Below are 21,202 nucleotides of genomic sequence, written 5' to 3' on the forward strand. Positions count from 1 at the left end.
AATACCAAGAAAGAAGTCTTTCCATTTCTTATCCATGCATTTTATCAACAACTAAAGCAACTAAAGGCTATTATACTGAACACTAATCAGTTATATTAAGAATTCAAATAGAGGTATAAATATAAATAAAAATTAACCCCAATCAGAAATTCCCTATTATTTTTCTATTCAAAGAAAAGCTTGATGGTATCAACTTTATTTTCCTGACAATCTCCTTTATAACCTAAAACAATCTATTCTCTCTGCAGATGCCAAAATAATATCCTAATATTGTCTTTCAGAACCTTGAATTTCAGTTTATTCTTAGTATCTTCTTCAATCGCATCCTACAATGATCCATTAGAATTCTTCTTTGACATTAACTTCACAGTACATTTTAATGATTTGCAATGAGTTAACATTTATGACCAACCACTGCATACTCTAAGAAACTTGATACATGAAAGGATTACCAAAATAATTACATCCATATTGTTATGCTTCATTGTTATTGCTTTTCATATATTTGCCACAGTAAATAAAGCAATGACTCCTAGAATGTACACTTTCAGGAAAAATTACCTACCATATCCATGTATAAATATAAATAAATGCAGTATCATGACAGGGAACTTGTGAAGTTCTATATCAAATAAAACTTGGTCCCCTCTAGATCATCTACAGAGGATCCTTCTCTTTTTAGTCACTATAGAAAAAGGTGTTATTTCTGTATGAATAAAAGCTACTATTGTAGTATGGCATTTCCCCAATAGCAGTTTTTTGTCATATATTTTCATTTTTATTACCTACGTTCAAATTCTATGCTTCTATAATTTTTTCTTTTAAGAAATATTATCTCTTAGATTTTTTTTAGTTACAAACATTGGAACAGGATCATTTTGCAACCAAACTTTTACCTGAATAATTGTGGCCAATATATTTACATAATTACTTTCAGTCTGATAAAGTTCTTTTGCAACTTGCCATCTGGCTGACTGCTTCGAAGGAACCGGAGTGGAATTTTTAGAAGACTTAGTACAAGACTTTGGTGTTTCTAAAAGGTAAAAAGGAAGAAAGATTTAATGAAAAACCAGATATAAGTACCAGACATTGTACAGATTTAAGAACAAAAAAGAGGGAAGTATATCCACTCTTAGAAATATACCCATTTAGCTTTTCATTAAAGTAAAATTTCCTCATAGGATAAGGCCAGAAAAAAATAATGGTCAAAAGTATCCACGACTCCAAATTGATAGACATTATACAAATAACTGGCCTGTACTCTTCAAAGATGTCAAAGTCATAAAAAACAAAGAAAGTTGAGGAATTATTCCAGATTAGAAGAGACTAGTGAGAGATAACAACCTATGATCCTGGACTGGGCCCTAGACCAGAAAAAAGAATTTTTCTTTTCCTATAAAGGGTATTAGCTAAACAACTGATAAAAATTAAGTTAGTCATACTATTAATATCAACCTCCTAATTTACAATACCTCTACAGTAGCAGTACAAGAAATGTCCCTCTATTTTGGGAGACACACATTTAAGTATTTAGAAGAAAAGGCACATCATATCTGCAATTTAGTTTCAAACAGTACAGATATAAAAAATACGTGTACATATAGAAAAAGAGAGAATGAATGAATGCTAAAGCAAACATGGCAGAATATTTCCATTTGGGAATTCTAAGTAGAGTACTAAAATCTCTGTACTATTTTTGCAGCTTTTTGCAATCTGAAATTATTTCAAAATAAAAAGCTCAAATAATAAAATAAAATGAAGAACTATATAAAAATATTTAAGTTTAAGGATAAAAAGGTTATGATGACATAGTAAGAGAAAACTTACATATACAGAGGAAGCCTTCCTCAACAACACACAACAAGAGCAACTGCAAATTCTGTTAGTTTTCAACATAATATAAAACATCCAGTGTAACACAAAGTGGAAGGACACATTAGAATACTTTATATGTGTTTCAAAAAAGTTAAATTTCATAAAAGCTGGAGATACACTTTCTTACTCTAGATATGGTTAAAGTACTTTAACATAATGTACAGAATCACCTAATGGCAAGTTTTTAAATACAAAAACAAATGTATAACACACAATGACATGACAAAAACAATGCAAAGACTCAGTATATTATTTTTACTCAATGATAATTTTAAATATTAAAACAATGATGCATACTATGGAGTCTGAATGCTTTTTTAAAGCTAACAGACCAAAAACTTTCCCACGTGCCATGCATTATTTCAGACTATTCTCTAGACCCAAGAGCTTCTGCCATTATATGTCAAGAAGAAAAATCTGACATACATTGATTCAATTTAATTATTGTGTTCACACAGCGATCTACTAACTGGGGATTCTATATAGAGCACCTAATATATTAGTATAGTTGTCATGTCTATTATCTTTAGTGATTCATTTCCTTCTCCATCCCCTAAACCGCATATTCAAAGCTTCAGTCCTTCATGATCAGCTCTTACCACCCCATGCCCAGTATGTCCATCACAATCATGGAACCAACAAGTTCTCAGACCTAAGTGTCTAATCATAATCTTTCCACCCAAGCACCAAATTCAATTCTTCCAAATACCCGCTGGACATTTATACCTCAATTTAACCTGGACAGTCTATAAAACTACACTATCTTCTTCCAAAATATAGACTTCGTATTTTTGTCAAGGTAACATTTCTTCTATTTTAATACTCTGCTGTCATCTCTTTTTCCCTTCCTGTCACTCCATTCCATCACTATCTCCATAGTGCTTCCTTCTTTCCTTTCCAACCACTAGCAACCCTGGTTTAGGGTTTTATCACCCAGTGGGAAAGCCACTGTAGATTACTTCATGGTCTAGCCATCTCTGAACAGTCTTCATTTTAATCATTCTTCAGAATAATCCATTACAAATTACCTACTCAACCAATTACTCTACTGCTCAATGTTTGTAAAGTTCATTATTAATGACAATACGAAGTTCAGACATACCAGTCTGATTTCAAAGTATTCTAATATTAGGCCCAAATTAACCTTTCCAATTTAATTATTACTCCTCCATACTCGAAAGCAAACTGACCTATTCATTATCCCTTAAAATGCTAGTTTGTATAGTATTATTTGTATTCTCGCTCCCCTCATTGCTCAACTCCCCCTCAGTTTCCTGGGCCTTCTACAAGTTGACACACAACTCCTTCCATGAACACTTACTGAGTACCTACTCTATACTAGGCATTTAAAACAAAGCAACATAGTAGACAAGGTTTTTGTTCTCTTAAAGCTTACATTCTGGTGAAACAAATAAAAAATATAATTTCTAACAGTAACAACTATTGCTAAAAACAATCAGGTAATGGGTTAGTGAGAAGTGTTGGAACAGGGACTTAACTTCGCAGAAAACACAAAAAGATTTCTTTAAGGCAAAGAGGGCAAGTATAAAGTTCCTTTGAATGTAATGGAAATACCCAAAAATAACAGAGATAGTGTGACTGAAGCTTAGAGTATTATTGGAGAGCATGATATTGTCGTATGAGGTTGGACATATGTGGGAAGGATCATATAGGAATTTGAAAGCTATGATAATACAAAGTCATGGGAATGACTTCAAGCACAGGACTGGCATGATCTAATTTTAAGACCTAAGTGCTGCATATAGAATGGCAAAAATGTGGGCACTTGCTAACTCAGAACAGCATGCAACTCTTAATCTCAGGGTCATGAGTTCAAACCCCACGCTGGGTATAGACAATTCTTCAATAAATAAATTTTTTTAAAAAGGCAAAATGAATATAGAGAAACCACTTAGGAGACCAACATAATCATCAAAGAGAGATCCATTTTATAGAAAAGGCTGATAAAGGAAGAGTGGCAAAGGAATAGAGTTGAGAGTGGTAGAGAGTATCAAAATCCAGAGTTTTAATTTGATTATGGTAGGTTTAAGATATGTATTAGACAAGGGCAAGTAAGTATTAAGTAAGCAGTTGGACAGGGAAGAAGACATATTGGAGAGTCAACAGCATATGAATGTTTCTAAAGCCACAGAATTCAATGAGACCACTTAGGGAGAATAAAATAGAGAAGAAATGACTCAGGAACAACATTCAACAGTTAGAACTAGAGAAGTTAGGCAAAGGAGAATGAGAAATGAGGTACAAAAGAGAAAAAAAACTATATCCAGGAAGAAATAGCTATTCATGTGTTAAATGTTGCTGAATGTTACATAAAAACTGTCAGTCTTGGGGCACCTGCGTGGCTCAGCTGGTTAAGTGTCTGAAGTCAGCTCAGATTATGATCTCAGGGTCCTGGGATTAAGCCCGACGTCAGCCTCTAGGCTCAGCAGGGCATATACTTGTCCCTCTGCCTTTCCCCTGGCTCATGCTTTTTCTCAAATAAATAAATAAAATCTTTAAAAAAAAAAAAAAAAAAACCGTCAGTCTCCTCACCAAGAGCAATTTCATGTAGTAAGGGCTTAAGTTCAATTGGAATGGGTTGAAAAAGACAATGAAAAGCAAGGAAATGACACAACAGATTAAGGCAATTCGTTGAAGAGTACTCATGTAAAAGACAAAAGAAAAACGGATTAATAAGTAGAGAGAGTCATGGGGTCAAGAGGTTTTGATTATTTCTTGAATCTAAAAAACAACATATTTGTGTGAAGATTAAAAAATAAAAATACAGGGGAAAAATTGATGATCATAAGGAAAGTGTTAATTGTAGGGCCTTCCTTTATCATTTGAGAACAAACTGAGCTCACCCTCCACAGATCTCACCGTACCTATTTTCTCCATAATACATTTGACACCCTCTATGATCTTGTTTTGCTAATGTTAAGAATTTGCTCTTTGAACAGCTCTATCATTTTCTAGAGTAATATACAAATAAAATATAGAAAGCACTTAGCATATAATAAGCAATCATTAAATGGAAGCATTTTTCTGTGCTTTTTCTCCTCAGCGAGAACAAAGGTAATAAAAGGCAGAACCTTTCATATTCTCTGTGGTAGTGATTTATCTATATTCTAGTAATTATTCCATTCCACTAAATTTTAATGATCAATTTTTTTAAATGTGAATTACCTCCATAGTTAATGCTAGACTCTGGTGTGTTGGAGATATCTAGGAGTGACCCTATAGAAAGGGAATGTTCAGCTGACGGGCGCTTACGGGGAGGAAAAGGTGACATGTCTGTCTCTCTTGAAAGCTGAGCAAGGGTCTCTTTTAAACGACGTCTTTTGCGATTGCTGTTTGGGGTATTTAGAGAAAGCAGTGACACTGATTTCTTGAGCTCAGGAGTATTAGCCTGCAATCAAAAGCACAAAAGCTCAATTTTACTCCCTTGGTTCTATACTGAGACAGGAACAAAAGAAAAATATATTTACAAGTCTAACAAAATCTGGATTCTGCACAATAATTTTACCACTCCATACTCTGCCAGGTAGTTCAGAAGAGTCATAAAACACAACAGTCCAGGGACTACTGTAATTGACCAATCCCAAGCACCAAATTCTGTTTCTTCACAGCTCTATCACCATTCCATATTCGTCCATAAGCTTGTTTACGGTCTAGTCCCCCATTAGGCCATAAACTCCAGAGGGCAGGGACCATTCATAGTTTGTTCACTGCATCCTTAGCATTGAGCACAGTGCCTGGACATACTGCTCTCCAATATTTGCCAAATAACATTTGACTTTAAAAGTTCTCTCCTGAAATTTTAAGCAGTTTTTAAACTTTATGGGTAAGAGCCTTATGCTGAGAACAAGAGTCAGAAGACAAGACAATATACAATAAATCCACACCTCACCTTCATTATTCCATTTAAATTAAATCTCCAACTAAAATTTGCTTCTATGACTTTATGCCACATTTTGGTGAATGATACCACTCTTCACCAATCTAGCATAAAGGTTCCATTTTCCTTGCCTACAATTTACTACTAGAGTCAGTTTTCTAATGACATCTCTTCTCTTAGTATTCTTCAATGGTCCCCAATACTTAAATTCTTTAACATTATAAAAAACTCCTTAGTTCTACCTAAATCATTAGCTTTATTTGTTGGCATTCTTTCCCACACTCTTTTTCTAGAGCCATACTAAACTACCTGCTATTTCAATATACTTTCACGCTTCACACCATCTCCATCTGCTATCAAAGTTGAATGTCCTTACAAGATTAGCCTAGAAAGTTGGCTCAACATTTATTTGCTCTTTTCAGTCCTGCCTGAGTTTCTAAGTGAGGTTAGTAATTACTCAACTATAGTACATATTCTGCACTATAATTGTATTACCTATTTTTCCCTTAAGGTTCTAAATTTCTAAAGATACGATTTTATTGTTCATAATGGCATCACTAGGAAGTACCACAAAATGACATATATTAGATTAAAGTAATTCTATTGCATTAGTTTTACTTAAATCTACACAAACTGTTACTCAGTATCTAATTGTTCAATTATTCTCAAACTCTTAAACATGATATAAAAGATGACTGGTATGCCAATACTACCTGCTCTTTTTGGATAGAAATGTTATCTTTACACAATCAAATTCACAGAACAAATGACTAATGGACAAAAAAAGCATACCTTTTCATATAAATACATAGTTTCCCCAGCTCGGGCATCCATTTGAATGCTCCCCCAGAACCACTAGGTAGGAGAAAAAAAAATTTAATTAAGAATTTATCTTATCAGAGAAGCGATTAGTAGCATTTTTAAAAACCCAATCTTGGAGCTTCTAGCTGACTCAGTTGGTAGAACACGCAACTCTCAATTTCAGGGTCATGAGTTCAAGTCCCACATTGGGTGTGGAGCTTACTTGAGATAAAAAATAAAATAAAAATAAAACTCTATATATTTAAAAAAAAAAAAAAAAAAAGCCAGGGGTGCCGGAGTGGCTCAGTGGGTTAAGCCTCTGCCTTCGGCCCAGGTCATGACCTCAGGGTCCTGGGATTGAGTCCCGAATCGGGCTCTCTGCTCAGCGGGGAGCCTGCTTCCCCCCACCCTCTCTGTCTGCTTGTGACCTCTCTCTCTCTGTCTGTCTCACTCTGTGTGTCAAATAAATAAATACAATCTTAAAAAAAAAAAAAAAGCCAATCTTTTCTAGAATTACTTGCCTCTTGCTTGACCACATAAAGTTTTTTCGAAGGTTCAAATGGAAGTTCTTTTACTACATTCTCTTCAACTACAAGGTGAGTGCATCTTTCATCTCCAACGGGTAAACAGTTACCTCCTAAAGATAAATACATGCAAGCATAAATAAACCAAACTATTTATCTCCAAAGCTCAATTTTTAAAGAGGCATATTCGCCAGGAGATGATTAAACAAGAGTAAGGAAAAAAATATAACTTTTATAGTATATTCTAAAAATAATAATAAAATAAAAAATTTAAAAATTATAGTAAATTCTACCTTGCATTTTAGTCATTTCTTCCATATTGGTTTTTTCTTCATCTGAAAATCCTAAGAAACTTAAAATGCAATCTTGAAAAGGAGGAACTTTAAATTCATTTCTAAAGTCATCAACTGAAGCACAGAAATCCCTAAAAAGAAAATAGACTCTTCTAAAACCAGTTTAAATTAAATTCAGTTAAGTATATCAATTTATAAATCTATAATAATTCTCAAGGTTTTCAGGATATCTACTTATTGAAAATATTTTACATGTAGTCCAGAAATGTTCACAAAAACATCAGTTAAAAAAAAAAAATTGGTGCATCCTTGGTCATCCCCGAAGTAACTTCTAACAAAATTCGATCACAAGTAGTCTTTACAAGATTCAAATCCTTGCTCTGTATATGAAATTTTCTCTGTATTCCAGGGGTTTTATAGTTTCATGAAATGTTAAGTAATAATGTAGTAGAAGAGCAAGGAATTTTGAAGTTGGAAAGCTTAACATGTTACAAATTGTAATCACCACTTAGAAAGTAACCAGAAAAACAGTGAAAAAAAGTAACAATCTAAATATCCAGATGCATTAAGTTTTTACCTAATAGTTTTAAAATGATAATGATAATCAAAACTATTTCACAAGGAAGAGTCTGAAGATATCACAGACTTCTTCCAACTTTCAATTTTTTATAATTTTTTTTATAACTTTGCTCCTCCTAGACTTTATTCCTTAGGCTACCTAAAGACTAAATTCATTTTGTCTATACTATCTATGAATTTAAGGGTTTGGACACTTGGGTTTATCTTCATAACATACTTAATTCAAATACTGAACTACTGAATTTCTAAACACTTACTGTTCATTCCGCCTTTCCCAAGCTTTATAAATCCATTCTGACTTCATAATTGGAGTGCCCAGACTCACAGCAATCTAAAAATACAAACATTAATTACAATAAATTTTCACCTTAAATAACTGCATTCATGGAATTTCTAAGCAATTTTATACATAGAGTTTTTTGCAGCTTTAGATCATTATTCATCTGCTTTATGACAAAATATAAAGAAAAATTAACACAAAAACTGTCTTTCAATCATACAAGTTAGGTTAAAATAATTTAGAACAAGTTCCATGATGTCCAAATCATTTCCTTATTTTAAATAAATATAACTCTGAAGCTAAGTTCATCTTTATTTTATTATATTTCTATTTTTCCATGTTTACTTCCTTGGAAGTACTGACCCCAAAACAGGACTACAGAAGAAAATAGCTGATTAAGTCACAAAAAAATAAGATATGAATTGGAAAGTATTCCTCTCAGGAATTCAACATTACCCAAGAATTACCATTTGTTACATAAATACACTGATGGAGGGTGGGAACAAGGTGATAAATTCTTCCTAAGATATTCAAGTGCAATCTTAAACTGAGATTTTAATTCTAATTAGTTTCTCCTGTTCTTTTATAGTTTGCACTAGTTAAATCTTTCAATCATCTTATAAAAACATAGCTTTGTGCTTATTAAGACCATTTAGACAAGAGTGAAATATCTGCTCAACACTTCCCAACCCCATTATTCACCAATGCTTATAGTAAACTTTGCTAATATTAATCAACTGTCTGAAATGTTACCCATCTATCAAACCTCCACAGTCCTACTCATTCACAAATCCTACTTATTTCAAGACCTAACTCAGGTACCATTGCTTCCTTAAAAACCTAAAAAGGGCCACGCTCCTTTGATTTAAAATTTTTACTAAATGTACATTTGCAAAAATTGAATTTCTTATCCTCAATAAACTATGGGAAAAATAGATGGGATGAAAGTGCTGTTATTAAATCCATCCCCCTCCAAAATGCTAAAGTGAAATGCACCCAAGTTTACATACCCTGAATTTTTCTCCTTGTGTACAATTTGCCACCAAATGTGTAACTTTTGAATTAAAGTCTTTTCGAATAACTCCACCCATGTGATGAACCAATGTCACCAATCTGACCTCAAAAGAAAAATTAGGCAACATTAACTTTATGATTAATTTGAACAAAATTTTAAATTATGTTTAGAAGTCATTTAGGATCTACTGAATAATTTTTATTTATAAAGTACCTAAAAGAATTTTTATACAGTTACATATTTTATGTCAAAAAAATTCAAAATTGATTGCCTAATTGGCACAGGCAAAATTACACATAGAAATAAGCTAGTAAAGATAATTACCCAAAATTTAATTAAACAACTGGCTTTCATACAACCTAAACAGAAGACTATTTTTTTTAAACACCAGGTTATATAACACCAATATTATCCCACAGTTACAGTAATATCCCATTAGCTCCAACACAGAAAATTTTATGAATCAGAAAAGTTTCTATGAATTCTCTAGAGCAATGAACATACTTTAAGGCTGGATTTGTATAACAAAAAGCTGTAATGTATTAACAAAAACTTCAAAGAATGTGGCTGATGATACTTAACAAAAAGACAATTTAAATGGATCCAATAATAATGAAGTTTTTCTCTTAATTCATATGCCTGTCAGCCTAAACAAAATGTTTTTTTACAAGGCTTCTCAGAATGTTACTTCATAAAATTTCAAACAGTATATTCATAAATTCTCCTTCAATATGTCTAAAATAAAACCATGATATAATTAACCAAAAAAGTGTCAATTTAAATTTATTTGGCTAGGAAAAATATTCCTTGAATAGAATGTTTTAAAATACTTACTAGTTCCTCTTTTTTCCTAAATCCAGTAAAGCATAGTACTAGATTCATCATGCTTGTACAATAGAGTGGGCGACATGAAAAAGGCAAAGGCTGAAGGACACAACAATTTTAAATCTGTGAGTTTATAGTAGAGAAGAGAACACATCTTTTCAAGCTAAAACATATTTCCCCCTCTTGCCAGTCAACTTTGTCAATCCAAAGATTTCTTGCATTTTTTAATATGCAACCAAAAAATAGCAAAAAACAGATTACAAGTTTTACAATACAAAAATCCCCCATAACTCCTAACTCATATTTGACAGACATAATCTAAACACACGTAACTACTGGCAAATGAAACACATTTATATGCAAACCTTCAGTTCTAAAATATACTTTGACACATTCAAAGTTTTATCTACTAGGAAAAATTTAAGACTCCATAAACTATTGTAAATGATTCTAATCAAAATTAAAACAGTTCAAAATATTTTATAACAAACACCATGTAAATTACACATATACTTGAACCAAATATGATTCCAATTTTTGAGCTAAAAACATGCAAATAGTAAATAACTTTAGCAGTGGAGATATATATAATGGGAAAAAAATGGTTAAAAAAATAAGTATAGTTATATAATTTCCACCATTATGCAAGTATTTCACAATTTTGATCTTGAAAGATTTACTTGGTTTTTGAAAGCAACACCCCTGAATCAAAACAGAGAATTAAAGATTATCATGCACTTTACTAAGTATCTATAACAAAAGAAGCACAAAATTGACCTAAACAATTTTAAGTTAATAAGGCAAGCTTATGAACGGCATAATGTAGCAATAAAACCAAAGTATATAGACTAACTCTACTACAACTCTAACACTGAAATGTTACTAAAAACAAAAAAGTGGGGCCCTTGGCTGGCTTAGTTGGAAGAGCATGAGACTCCTTACCTATGGGTTGGGAGTTCAAGCCCCATATTGGATGTAGAGATTACTTAAAGTAAATAAACGTAAATTTACAACCCAATATAAAAAAAAGCTAAAATAATTTCTTTAATTTTAAACCATGCAGTAACAAATAAAAATGAAAGTGTGTATTTACTCTGTGGAAGAAAGTAAGTTTATATATGTATATACATTTCTGGAACCCACGTTTAACAAATTATTTCTTGCCAAGACATTTTATGTACTAAGATATTTATATATGTATATATACACACAAATATGTTAATTGTCATTATTTAACCTCCAAAAGTCTTAGATTTTCACTCCAAAAAGTTACAATAGAAAGATTTTTAAAACAATATTAGAGTAGCCAATACTACCCCTGTTCTAAATCTTACATATTCCCAACAATTAACAGGACTTTTCTGCTTATGAATTTTCACAAAATTCATGAATAAAAATTTAACCTTGAAAGTTATAATAAATGTATATTTTCTTACCTCTCCTTTTTGGGCACAGTTTAAGATAACTGGTGGTCCAATAATTCTACAATCAGTCTTGTGTAACTCATCAAAAATGGAATCCTGGAAGTCCATGACTATGAATACATTTTCAAATTCTGGAGAATCCAAACTTTCAAATTCTTCCAGTGACTCCATCTTTACAAAGGGCACTTTAATTTCCTTGATTTTTTTTCAGGTGGTTATTAGAAATAAAAGTTATTTATAGATTATAAAATTAATTCATTTAACTCTAAATAACACCTAAAAATAAATTCACTATTGATACTTTTATTTTTATATTTGTAGTAAACTTTTAAATTTAAATAGTACTTTTATTGTGTAATAAGCATTATACTTAATAGTGAACAGCCTTATTTCTTTACTTATTTGTATTTTTATATAAACATATCTCCATCTATATTGATATTAAATTTTGAATATTAGTATTATAAAGGCATGCCTTTTGACATGGCTTACTCATTATAAATCATCTAATACACATATAAAACTAAAATGATTTCTTTTAAGTATACACATTTTGATAGTAAGATGCATTAGAAAGATGTCCACTATTACTTTTTATTCTAAGAAAATGATGCCACATTTAACAGTTCTTCCTGCGTAATCAACTTCAGAATGATCTATAGAAATAAAAATAGAAAAAATACTATCGCACTCAGTATCTACAAGAAGGGTGAAAATTAATTTAATCATTTCAATATATATGAAGGAAATAAGAGAAAGATTGGAAACATATAGGTAGTAGTCATGTGGCAAATGTAGACTATAAAAATGCTAATTTACTATTTAACATTTTATAATATACAACTATGAAAAAGAATGAAAATATTTAAGTACCTACATGACTCCTATGCAAAAAGAATGGAATCATTTAAAAGAAAATTCTGAATAGCTGAGTTGTTTGGACTTTATTTGCTAGGCTGATGTAATGAGCTGAATTGTGTATCCTCAAAACTCACATTGATGTCCGAACCCCCGTACCTCAAGAGAGGTCTCATGACCTCATGAGACTGATTTGAATATAGGGACTTTTAAGAGGTAATTAAGGTTAAATGAGGTCACCAGGTGGGCCCTAATCCAATCTAACTGGTATACTTATGAGAAGAGGACATTTAGACACACAGAGTTATCAGGGATATGCATGCCAGAAGGGCCAAGTGAAGACATAACAAAAAAGTGGTGGCCATCTGAAAGCCCAGGAGAGAGACCCGAAGAAAAACCAAACCTGCCAACACCTTGATTTGAGACTTCTAGTCTCCAGAACTTTGAGAAAATACATTTCTGTTGTTTAAGCCACCTAATCTTGGTATTTTATTATGGTAGTCCTCACAAACTAATAGAGCTGGTATATAGGTCCCATCACCATTAAACGGAATTTAAGAACACAATCAAGAGTAGTGCAGCATGCCACATGCAATGAAGTGCTTGACCTACCATATTAACAACACTTTTTATTAATTTTTCATCCGATTTTCCAGGACAACTTTCTCTTATCTTTATAACAGGGACTTCCATTATTTTAATAGTCTGTGGAAAAGAGACTTATGTATAAGATTAAGAAAACTATAAAATTATTTAAGCACTGATGGAAGAAAAATAGCCTTCCCTAAAAAAAAAAAATTTTAAAAAGGCTAAAATTCCATACCTTTAAAGCTTTTATAAGGTCTTCTTGTTTTCCAGCTTCCTGAACCAATATCATTCTCGTTTCAATTTGAGGCATTTCTTCTATTAAAATTAAAAATGTTTAAATTAGTTTATCAGGTACTAATATCAAAACCAGCAGTTCCTAAAGGAGTTGATCCCATTTACAATTGCACCGAAAACCATAAGATACCTAGGAATATATCTAACCAAAGAGGCAAAGAATCTGTACTCAGAAAACTATAGAATACTCATGAGAAAAATTGAGGAAGACACAAAGAAATGGAAAAATATTCCATGCTCATAGATTAGAAGAACAAATACTGTGAAAATGTCTATGCTACCTAGAGCTATCTACACGTTTAATGCAATCCCTATCAAAATTCCATCAATTTTTTTCCAAAGAAATGGAAAAAATAATCCTAATATTTTTATGTAACCAGAAAAGACCCCAAATAGCCAGAGGAATGTTGAAAAAGAAAATCATAGCTAGCAACATCACAATTCCAGACTTTAAGCGCTATTACAAAGCTGTAATCAAGACAGTATGGTACTGACACAAAAACAGACACACAGATCACTGGAACAGAACAGAGAGCCCAGAAACGGAACCTCAACTCTATTGTCAACTAATCTTCGACAAAGCAGGAAAGAACGTCCAATGGAAAAAAGACAGTCTCTTCAACAAATGGTGTTGGGAAAATTGGATAGCCACATGCAGAAGGTAAGGACCATTTCCTTACACCACACACAATAATAGACTCAAAATGGATGAAAGACCTCAATGTGAGAAAGGAATCCATCAAAATCCTTGAGGAGAACACAAGCAGCAACCTCTTCAACCTCAGCCACAGCAACTTCTTCCTAGAAACATCGCCAAAGGCAAGGGAAGCAAGGGCAAAAATGAACTACTGGGACTTCATCAAGATCAAAAGCTTTTGCACAGCAAAGGAAATAGTCAACAAAACCAAAAGACAACTGACAGATTGGGAGAAGATATTTGAAAATGGCATATCAGATAAAGGGCTAGTATCCAAAATCTATAAAGAACTTATCAAACTCAACACACAAAGAACAAATTATCTAACCAAGAAATGGACAGAAGACATGAACAGATATTTCTGCAAAGACATCCAAATGGCCAACAGACACATGACAAAGTGCTCAACAACACTCAGTATCAGGGAAATACATATCAAAAGCACATTGACATACCACCTCATACCAGTCAGAATGGCTAAAATTAACAAGTCAGGAAACAACAGATGTTGGTGAGGATGTGGAGAAAGGGGAACCCTCCTCCACTATTGGTAGGAATGCAAGCTGGTGCAGCCACTCAGGAAAACAGTATAGAGGTTCTTCAAAAAGCTGAAAATAGAGCTACCCTATGAACCAGCAATTGCACTACTGGGTATTTATCCTAAAGATACAAATACAATGATCCAAAGGGGCACATACACTGCAATGTTTATAGCAGCAATGTCCACAATAACCCAATGAAGGAAAGGGCCCAGATGTCTATCAACAGATATACAATGGAACAGTGGAATACTATGCAGCCAAAAAAACTTGCCTTTTGCAATGAAGTGGATGGAACTAGAGGGTATTATGCTAAGCGAAATAAGTCAATCAGAGAAAGACAATTATCATATGATCTCACTGATATGAGGAAGTTGAGAAACAAGACAGAGGATCATAGAGGAAGGGAGGGAAAAATGAAACAAGATGAAATGAGAGAGGAAGACAAACCATAAGAGACTCTTACTCTCAGTAAACAAACTGAGGGTTGCTGGAGGGGCAGAGGGTAGAAAGGATGGGGTAGCTGGGTGATGGACATTGTGAAGGATATGTGCTATGGTGAGTTCTGTGAATTAATGAATCACAGATCTGTACCACTGAAATAAATAGTATGTTATGTGTTAATTTTTAAAAAAATAGTTCCTATTCCCTGTTTTGGCTATATCTGGCATATTTTTCCATCTTTGAGGAGATCATAACATTCTCTAAAACTAAAACAACTTAATTCTCAGTTTATTTTTAAAATTTGGCCATCTATCACTTTAGAGAAAGAAAAAACAAATTGCCATGGAGTATACAGTACATTAATGAGTACTCCTCGTAACCAAAAAAAGTATTCACTATTTTGCAAAGCCATCCTCTTCAACAGCTCATGCAACTTCAGGACAGACCCATTTATAAAGTAGTTAAGGGAAGAAGTGGCTTTTCACCTAATCAGTCATAACTGGATAAATTCTAACTGTTGCAGCTGGACTGCCCTCATATATAGAAAAAGTAATATTCAAAAATAAGGTGCTTTCTCCTTCAAAGCTGGGAAGCATTAATCCAAACAATAATAAAAAATCTATACAGTATAAGTGGCTAAAATCAACACCACAAGAAATAACAGAGTTGGTGAGGATGTGGAGAAAAGGAACCCTCTCGTGCAGTTAGTGGGAATGCAAACTGATACAGCCGCTGTGGAAAACAGTATGGAGGTTCTTCATAAAGTTAAAGATAGAGCTACACTATGAGCCATTAACTACACTACTGGGTATTTATTCAAAGAATACAAGAATACTAATTCAAAGGGATACACACACCTATATGTTTATAGCAGCTTTATCTACAATAGCCAAATTATGGAAGCCAAGTATCTCTATCATCAATTGGCGAACAGATAAAGAAGATGTGGAATATAAATATAATTAAATATTACTCAGCCATAAAAAGAATGAAATGTTGTCATTTGCAACAACATGGATGGTATAATGCCAAGAGAACTAAATCAGTCAGAGAAAGACAAATACCATATAATTTCACTCGTGTGTAATTTAAGAAACAAAACAAGCAAAGTGAAAAAAATAAGAGAGAGAGACAAAGAAAAAACAGACTCTTAATTATAGAAAACAAACTGATGGGGGCAGTTTAAATATGTGATGAGCCCAGGGTGATGTATGGAAGTACTGAATTACTATATTATACACCTGAAACTAATATAACACTATATATTAACTAACTGAATTGAAGTAAAAACTCTAAAAAATCTACAAAGTATAAAGAGATTGTCAAAAATATTTACTCAATAACTACTGTAGCTTAACAGTATTATATAGTTAAATTCTAAATTTCTAGTCAGAAACCTTAGTATTAAAACAGTGATTTGCTGTTTTAAAGCTGATTAATAGGTTTACCTTCAACATATGAAGCAGATCCAACAAATACATTTTCCTTAGAAATTTCAGTAACTTTAGAATCAAAAATAGAGGAGTCTGCCAAGCTTGTCCTCCCAGTAGTAGATGTTAAGACACTATTGTCAGCCATTATTAGTACTCTTCTCTGTTGGCTGAAAAAAATAAAGATTGAATAAAAATACATGAGCATTGGACAAAAACATGCATTAGAGGCTCTACTTTTATATCCAGAATTTATAAAAAGCAGTATTACTCATTTTTCTTAATATTGAACCAAAGAAATGTCATTCAACTTGAGCCTCAGTTTCCCCTTCTGTAAAATAAAGATACTACTACCTGACTGATAGGAATATAGTAAAACTAACAATGTATGAAAAGTACTCAGAACATTACCTGACATAATGAAAATTCAGAAGGTGGTCATAAATATTCTACCTCCTTCCGTCTCCATCCCTTTGCCTCAACCAATCCATTCTTCTTCCTATCTTCATTTACAATATACTACCATCATCACTCAAATAATCCCTGTCAAAAACTAGATCCATCCTGACTCTTCCCTCTACTTTATTTGTCCTCCCCCAAGTTCCTACCCATCCTATCTCAAGTATTCTGGACCCTCACTGGGTTATCTCTGATTGTTAATTTATTGCCAAAACAGCTTCAAATTTTAGAAAAAGGAGCTGAGACCTGGCCCCACTTCTCTATGCTCAAAGCTACAATGGCCACTTGGTCAACTACAACAGCTCCAAACAACTTTATCATCCTAAAAACAAATGTGACCATATCACTTTCCTGCTTAAACTTCCGTGAACATTCTTCCCTTTATTGTCAAGTCCAAATTCACCATCAGGTGTAGGTGTACAGTTTCATCCTAGCCTACCTCTTCAACCTCATCTCCTGTTTAATTCCCACAGTCCACATATATCCTATGCTCCAGCCACAATATATTTCTCAGCATTTTTCAATCACAGATCACGATTTACTCCATACACCTAGTTACACTGAATAGTACTCAATTCTCCACCTAGCACAACTTTCAACTCCCAACCCACTGCTTTTGACTCATTCTCTGTGGATGTCTCTGTATATCTTGTGAGAGATTGCTCTCTCATCTGTATTTTCTTATTAATTTACTATCATCTCTCCTTTAAAAGATTTAACAAGAAAATTACACATGGGTTAATGCCAATATGACTCTGGACATTTAAGGAAACCTTTTTTTTTTTTTTTTTTTTTTTTTTTTAAAGACTTCAGGACCTAAGAGTTGTAAAGCTAGGCAAACAGGAAATAAAAAGTTAAATGAATTTTCATCAATTCATATCAAGGGTATTATGTAAGCTTATTATCCTCAAGTTAATTTCCAGAATACTGGGCAAATATAAAGAGGAGGCCCTATCTTTATCTGGTACATGTCTGACCTACTTTAGCCTCCTACTTTTTTTACATTAATAAAATAAACAAATATCTTCCACCAGCTTTTTATCAAAGTAATGGTTTAAATAAACTATATGCTATGGAGAAATAGCATTTAGTAAGGTGTCATTAACATCATACCTAGATGGTGATGTTAAGTAGCATGAATATATGCACATTAATAATATCCAAAGACCTAAGCATAACTGTTAGGCTCACTTCAAAGCCAGGAAACCCAGCTTCCTGTCTCATCTCTGCGCTCAGTTTCCACATCTAAGACAGCACAACTCAAATCCAGTTGTGATGAAAACTGAATAGATGGCATCATAAGAGGGCAATTATTAACTTTCATAATATTCACAATGTGAACATTTTAAATTGTCTTACCATACATCCATAGCAATCATTATTCTAAGGCTCTCCAAAGGAATGCCCCATTAATTATTAATTATTAGAAACATTAATTATTAGTAACAGTCTCTACTTAAAATCAATGACAAATTCTATCCAGTCCTTATTTTTTTAAGTCCCTTACACTTAAAAGTTCTCAGTGAGAAAGATTCTACAAAGGCTATCACTCAACATTCCCTTAAAAGAACCTTAAAAATAGTCAAGAGATAGACCAACATACTTTAAAGAATGAAGGAGGGAGATTTTAATAATCAAAAACGCTTTATGAGTTTACATTTTCTCTTATGCCTGTTTAAAGGCCATCAAAATAGGTAATTAAAAATTAAAACTGTTTCTGATAATACTGTATATGATCAATTTATTGCTGAAATAGCTTCAAATTTTAGGAAAAAAGAGAGTTGAATGGAACGTTGATGACAACATCAGCACTCTGATTAAAAATGGAAATACAGGGCGCCTGGGTGGCTCAGTGGGTTAAGCCGCTGCCTTCGGCTGGGGTCATGATCTCAGGGTCCTAGGATCAAGTCCCGCTTCGGGCTTTCTGCTCGGCGGGGAGCCTGCTTCCTCCTCTCTCTCTCTCTGCCTGTCTCTATGCCTACTTGTGATCTCTCTCTGTCAAGTAAATGAATAAAATCTTAAAAAAAAAAAAAAATGGAAATACACTCATTACTTTTTCACATTCATGTATTCTGTAAACTAGTATAAGATTAGTGTTCATAAACCTATACACCTTAATTCTCATCCAAGAACATAATTAAGCAGCTTTTGACTAAATAACTATAACACATGCCTCTTTTCATTCCAAAGAGAAATCCTTCACTTAAACAAATATCCACTTTAGGTTTCTTTTTACTTATTTTTTTAGGTAATCATTTTTCAGAAGAGCTAAATGAAATACTGGATATGATGGTGTTGTAACTGACAACAATAACATTAGTGTAAACATTAAAAACATTATGTTAATATTTAACGCTTAATATGTGACATAGTTCGAAGTCTTTTACTTGTATTACTCTTTGAAACCATCCTAAGAGGCAGGTACTATTACTGTCTCCATGTCATAAAGAAGCCTAGAAAAGAGAGGTCAAGTAACATCCAAGCCAGTAAAACAGGGATTCAAACCGGACTGATTCCAGAGGCTCCAGTTTTAACCACAAAGCCAAATAAATCTGTACCCCGGAGGAAAGCGCAAGCGGGCGGTGGGGGGGGGGGGGGCGGTGTTAGGCGGAGGCCGGAATGGGCTGGCGTTTTTAAAAACGAAAAAGTCTACTTCCTACACAGAAGGCACCAAGAAGAATCCTAGAGCGAAACCACTAAGCCCTCTAAGATATGTCCCCAAAGGCAGCAGCTGTGGGCAGCCAGAACCGCAGGGACAAGGCGGCTCGTCCAGACCACTTTTCCCAACTCCCTCCCTTCACCCAGACCTCCTTCCGGAAGAAATATCTCACCAGGTGAGGGATGAAGATGCCCCACGACCAGGCCTTCGGGATCCCACTGCGGTCACTGCCTAGCTGTTGGGAGTGCAGTGGGGGAGTTTCCAGAGCCAGGAAGCCTGAGCAGGGGTGCTTCGGGATTCGCGGTCATCGGGGTGGGGCAGTCCAACCAGAAAAGGAGCCCAATGCTCCGGGGACGTTGGCCCACTCCCCACCTCCCCAACCCACATCCACAAAGTCCTCACCACTCTCAAAAAACGCCTCGGAAGTCCACCTGTTCAAGCACTGATTCCCCTTACTGGTACCGCCATTCCTCGCGGGTGTCAGCCACAACCAATTCAAAAAATGAGCCTCTTTCTCTAAAAGCCATGCCGATTGGCGCGTGATGTCAACCTCCTTCCCATAGGCTGCGGTCTCCAGAGGGGCGGTGATTGGCCACTGCTCTCCGCACCCTCCCCTCAGGCGCCGATGGATTGGCTTTGCGTGTGTTTCAAATAACCCTAACGGCTCGCACGTCGGAACGTCAGGAGTCGGTAGAGAAGTACCCGGATGTGACCGGGAGGCAGTAGCGGTAGCGCCTGGTCTTCCTTGGTTGTGGCAGGTGTGTCTGTGGCTACCGCTTGTTTACTCAATAAACTTCCCATTTCCTGAGTCAAGTTTGAGTGGATTTCTCCGCCTCGCCAGCTTTTTTTTTTTTTTTTTTTTTAAGCGTCACTAAATCCTTTAAACCAGTGCTCCCACGATGAATTTTTCTTCACGGCTTGCTGGAAGCGGAAGATTTTCCTGCCTGCGTACTTTCTGTTTTAGGAATGTTATTTAAATTTGGCTTCAGAGGCTTTGACTTTGGTGGTTGTGTTGGCCTGGAGGGGCCCCGGACAGGGGAACTCGTGGCTCTCCAGGTGTAGTTCAAATCAGCAGCCGCTTATTTAAATTCTCGTGTATGTAAGCACTGCTCTGGTCGGGGGAATTGCACCGGTAATCAGAATAAATTCTTAGTGTTTCCTCGGACTTTTTTTTTTTTTTTTTTTTTTTTTTGCCTAATATAAGTTTACCTTTGAATAAATGTAAAAATATGTCAGGAGATTTTAGAATCTCTTGGAGCCAAAGTAAATTGTTTTCCTGCTGCCTCCTGCAGCCACCGTGAGATCTTTTCTTTGCTGTAAAGTCTAGCCAAGAATTTATCCTTTGTCCTGTAATTACTAAAGCTGTGGTGAAAACAATCTTTTATTTTCTTCAATTTTTAAATATAATGCCCTATAACATGGTATCTTAAAAATACTTCTCCCCCCAGGTAGGTTTTGCATAGTTCCCAACTAAGCGCTGATTTAAGTAAAAGAAGGGAAATCCGTTGCCCAAACTTAAATCCCAGTAAGAGAAGGAAAACTTGTACTTTTGCAGTGCAGCACTTCCAACCATGTCACACAGGTGAGAATTTACAAGTTTTTCTAATTTTGTCAAGCCACCTTAGGATGACTGAAAAGTGTGTAATGTAATCCAAAAAATGAGTGACACAGTCTAGTATTACTGGTCTCCCTGTTTATAACTGAAGAATATTTGCAGTCT

At 34.3% G+C, this 21,202-nt stretch overlaps 1 protein-coding gene across 10 annotated transcripts in view; it reads right to left on the reverse strand.

Annotated features, from left to right (window-relative positions):
• The window catches only part of ECT2 (epithelial cell transforming 2), a 62,774-nt gene extending 42,485 nt beyond the window's left edge, over positions 1 to 20,289 (reverse strand). The window contains exons 1-13 of one of the 10 annotated variants that reach the window (XM_059163456.1): positions 19,885 to 20,289; positions 16,383 to 16,534; positions 13,196 to 13,272; positions 12,985 to 13,077; positions 11,527 to 11,709; positions 10,100 to 10,189; positions 9,261 to 9,368; positions 8,228 to 8,301; positions 7,392 to 7,522; positions 7,096 to 7,211; positions 6,566 to 6,628; positions 5,062 to 5,284; positions 897 to 1,033 (exon numbers count right to left, since the gene is read on the reverse strand). In XM_059163456.1, the coding sequence (XP_059019439.1) occupies positions 897 to 1,033; positions 5,062 to 5,284; positions 6,566 to 6,628; positions 7,096 to 7,211; positions 7,392 to 7,522; positions 8,228 to 8,301; positions 9,261 to 9,368; positions 10,100 to 10,189; positions 11,527 to 11,709; positions 12,985 to 13,077; positions 13,196 to 13,272; positions 16,383 to 16,512 (1,425 nt within the window). In that variant the 5' untranslated portion in view covers positions 16,513 to 16,534; positions 19,885 to 20,289. Of the gene's footprint in view, positions 1 to 896; positions 1,034 to 5,061; positions 5,285 to 6,565; positions 6,629 to 7,095; positions 7,212 to 7,391; positions 7,523 to 8,227; positions 8,302 to 9,260; positions 9,369 to 10,099; positions 10,190 to 11,526; positions 11,710 to 12,984; positions 13,078 to 13,195; positions 13,276 to 16,382; positions 16,535 to 19,654 lie in introns of all 10 variants that reach the window. The other 9 variants (XM_059163458.1, XM_059163454.1, XM_059163455.1 and 6 more) reach the window with 9 other exon arrangements.
• Positions 20,290 to 21,202: the final 913 nt, after the last annotated feature.

The sequence above is a fragment of the Mustela lutreola genome, chromosome 2 (genome assembly GCF_030435805.1).
Source record: "Mustela lutreola isolate mMusLut2 chromosome 2, mMusLut2.pri, whole genome shotgun sequence".
Classification (NCBI taxonomy): Eukaryota; Metazoa; Chordata; class Mammalia; order Carnivora; family Mustelidae; genus Mustela; species Mustela lutreola.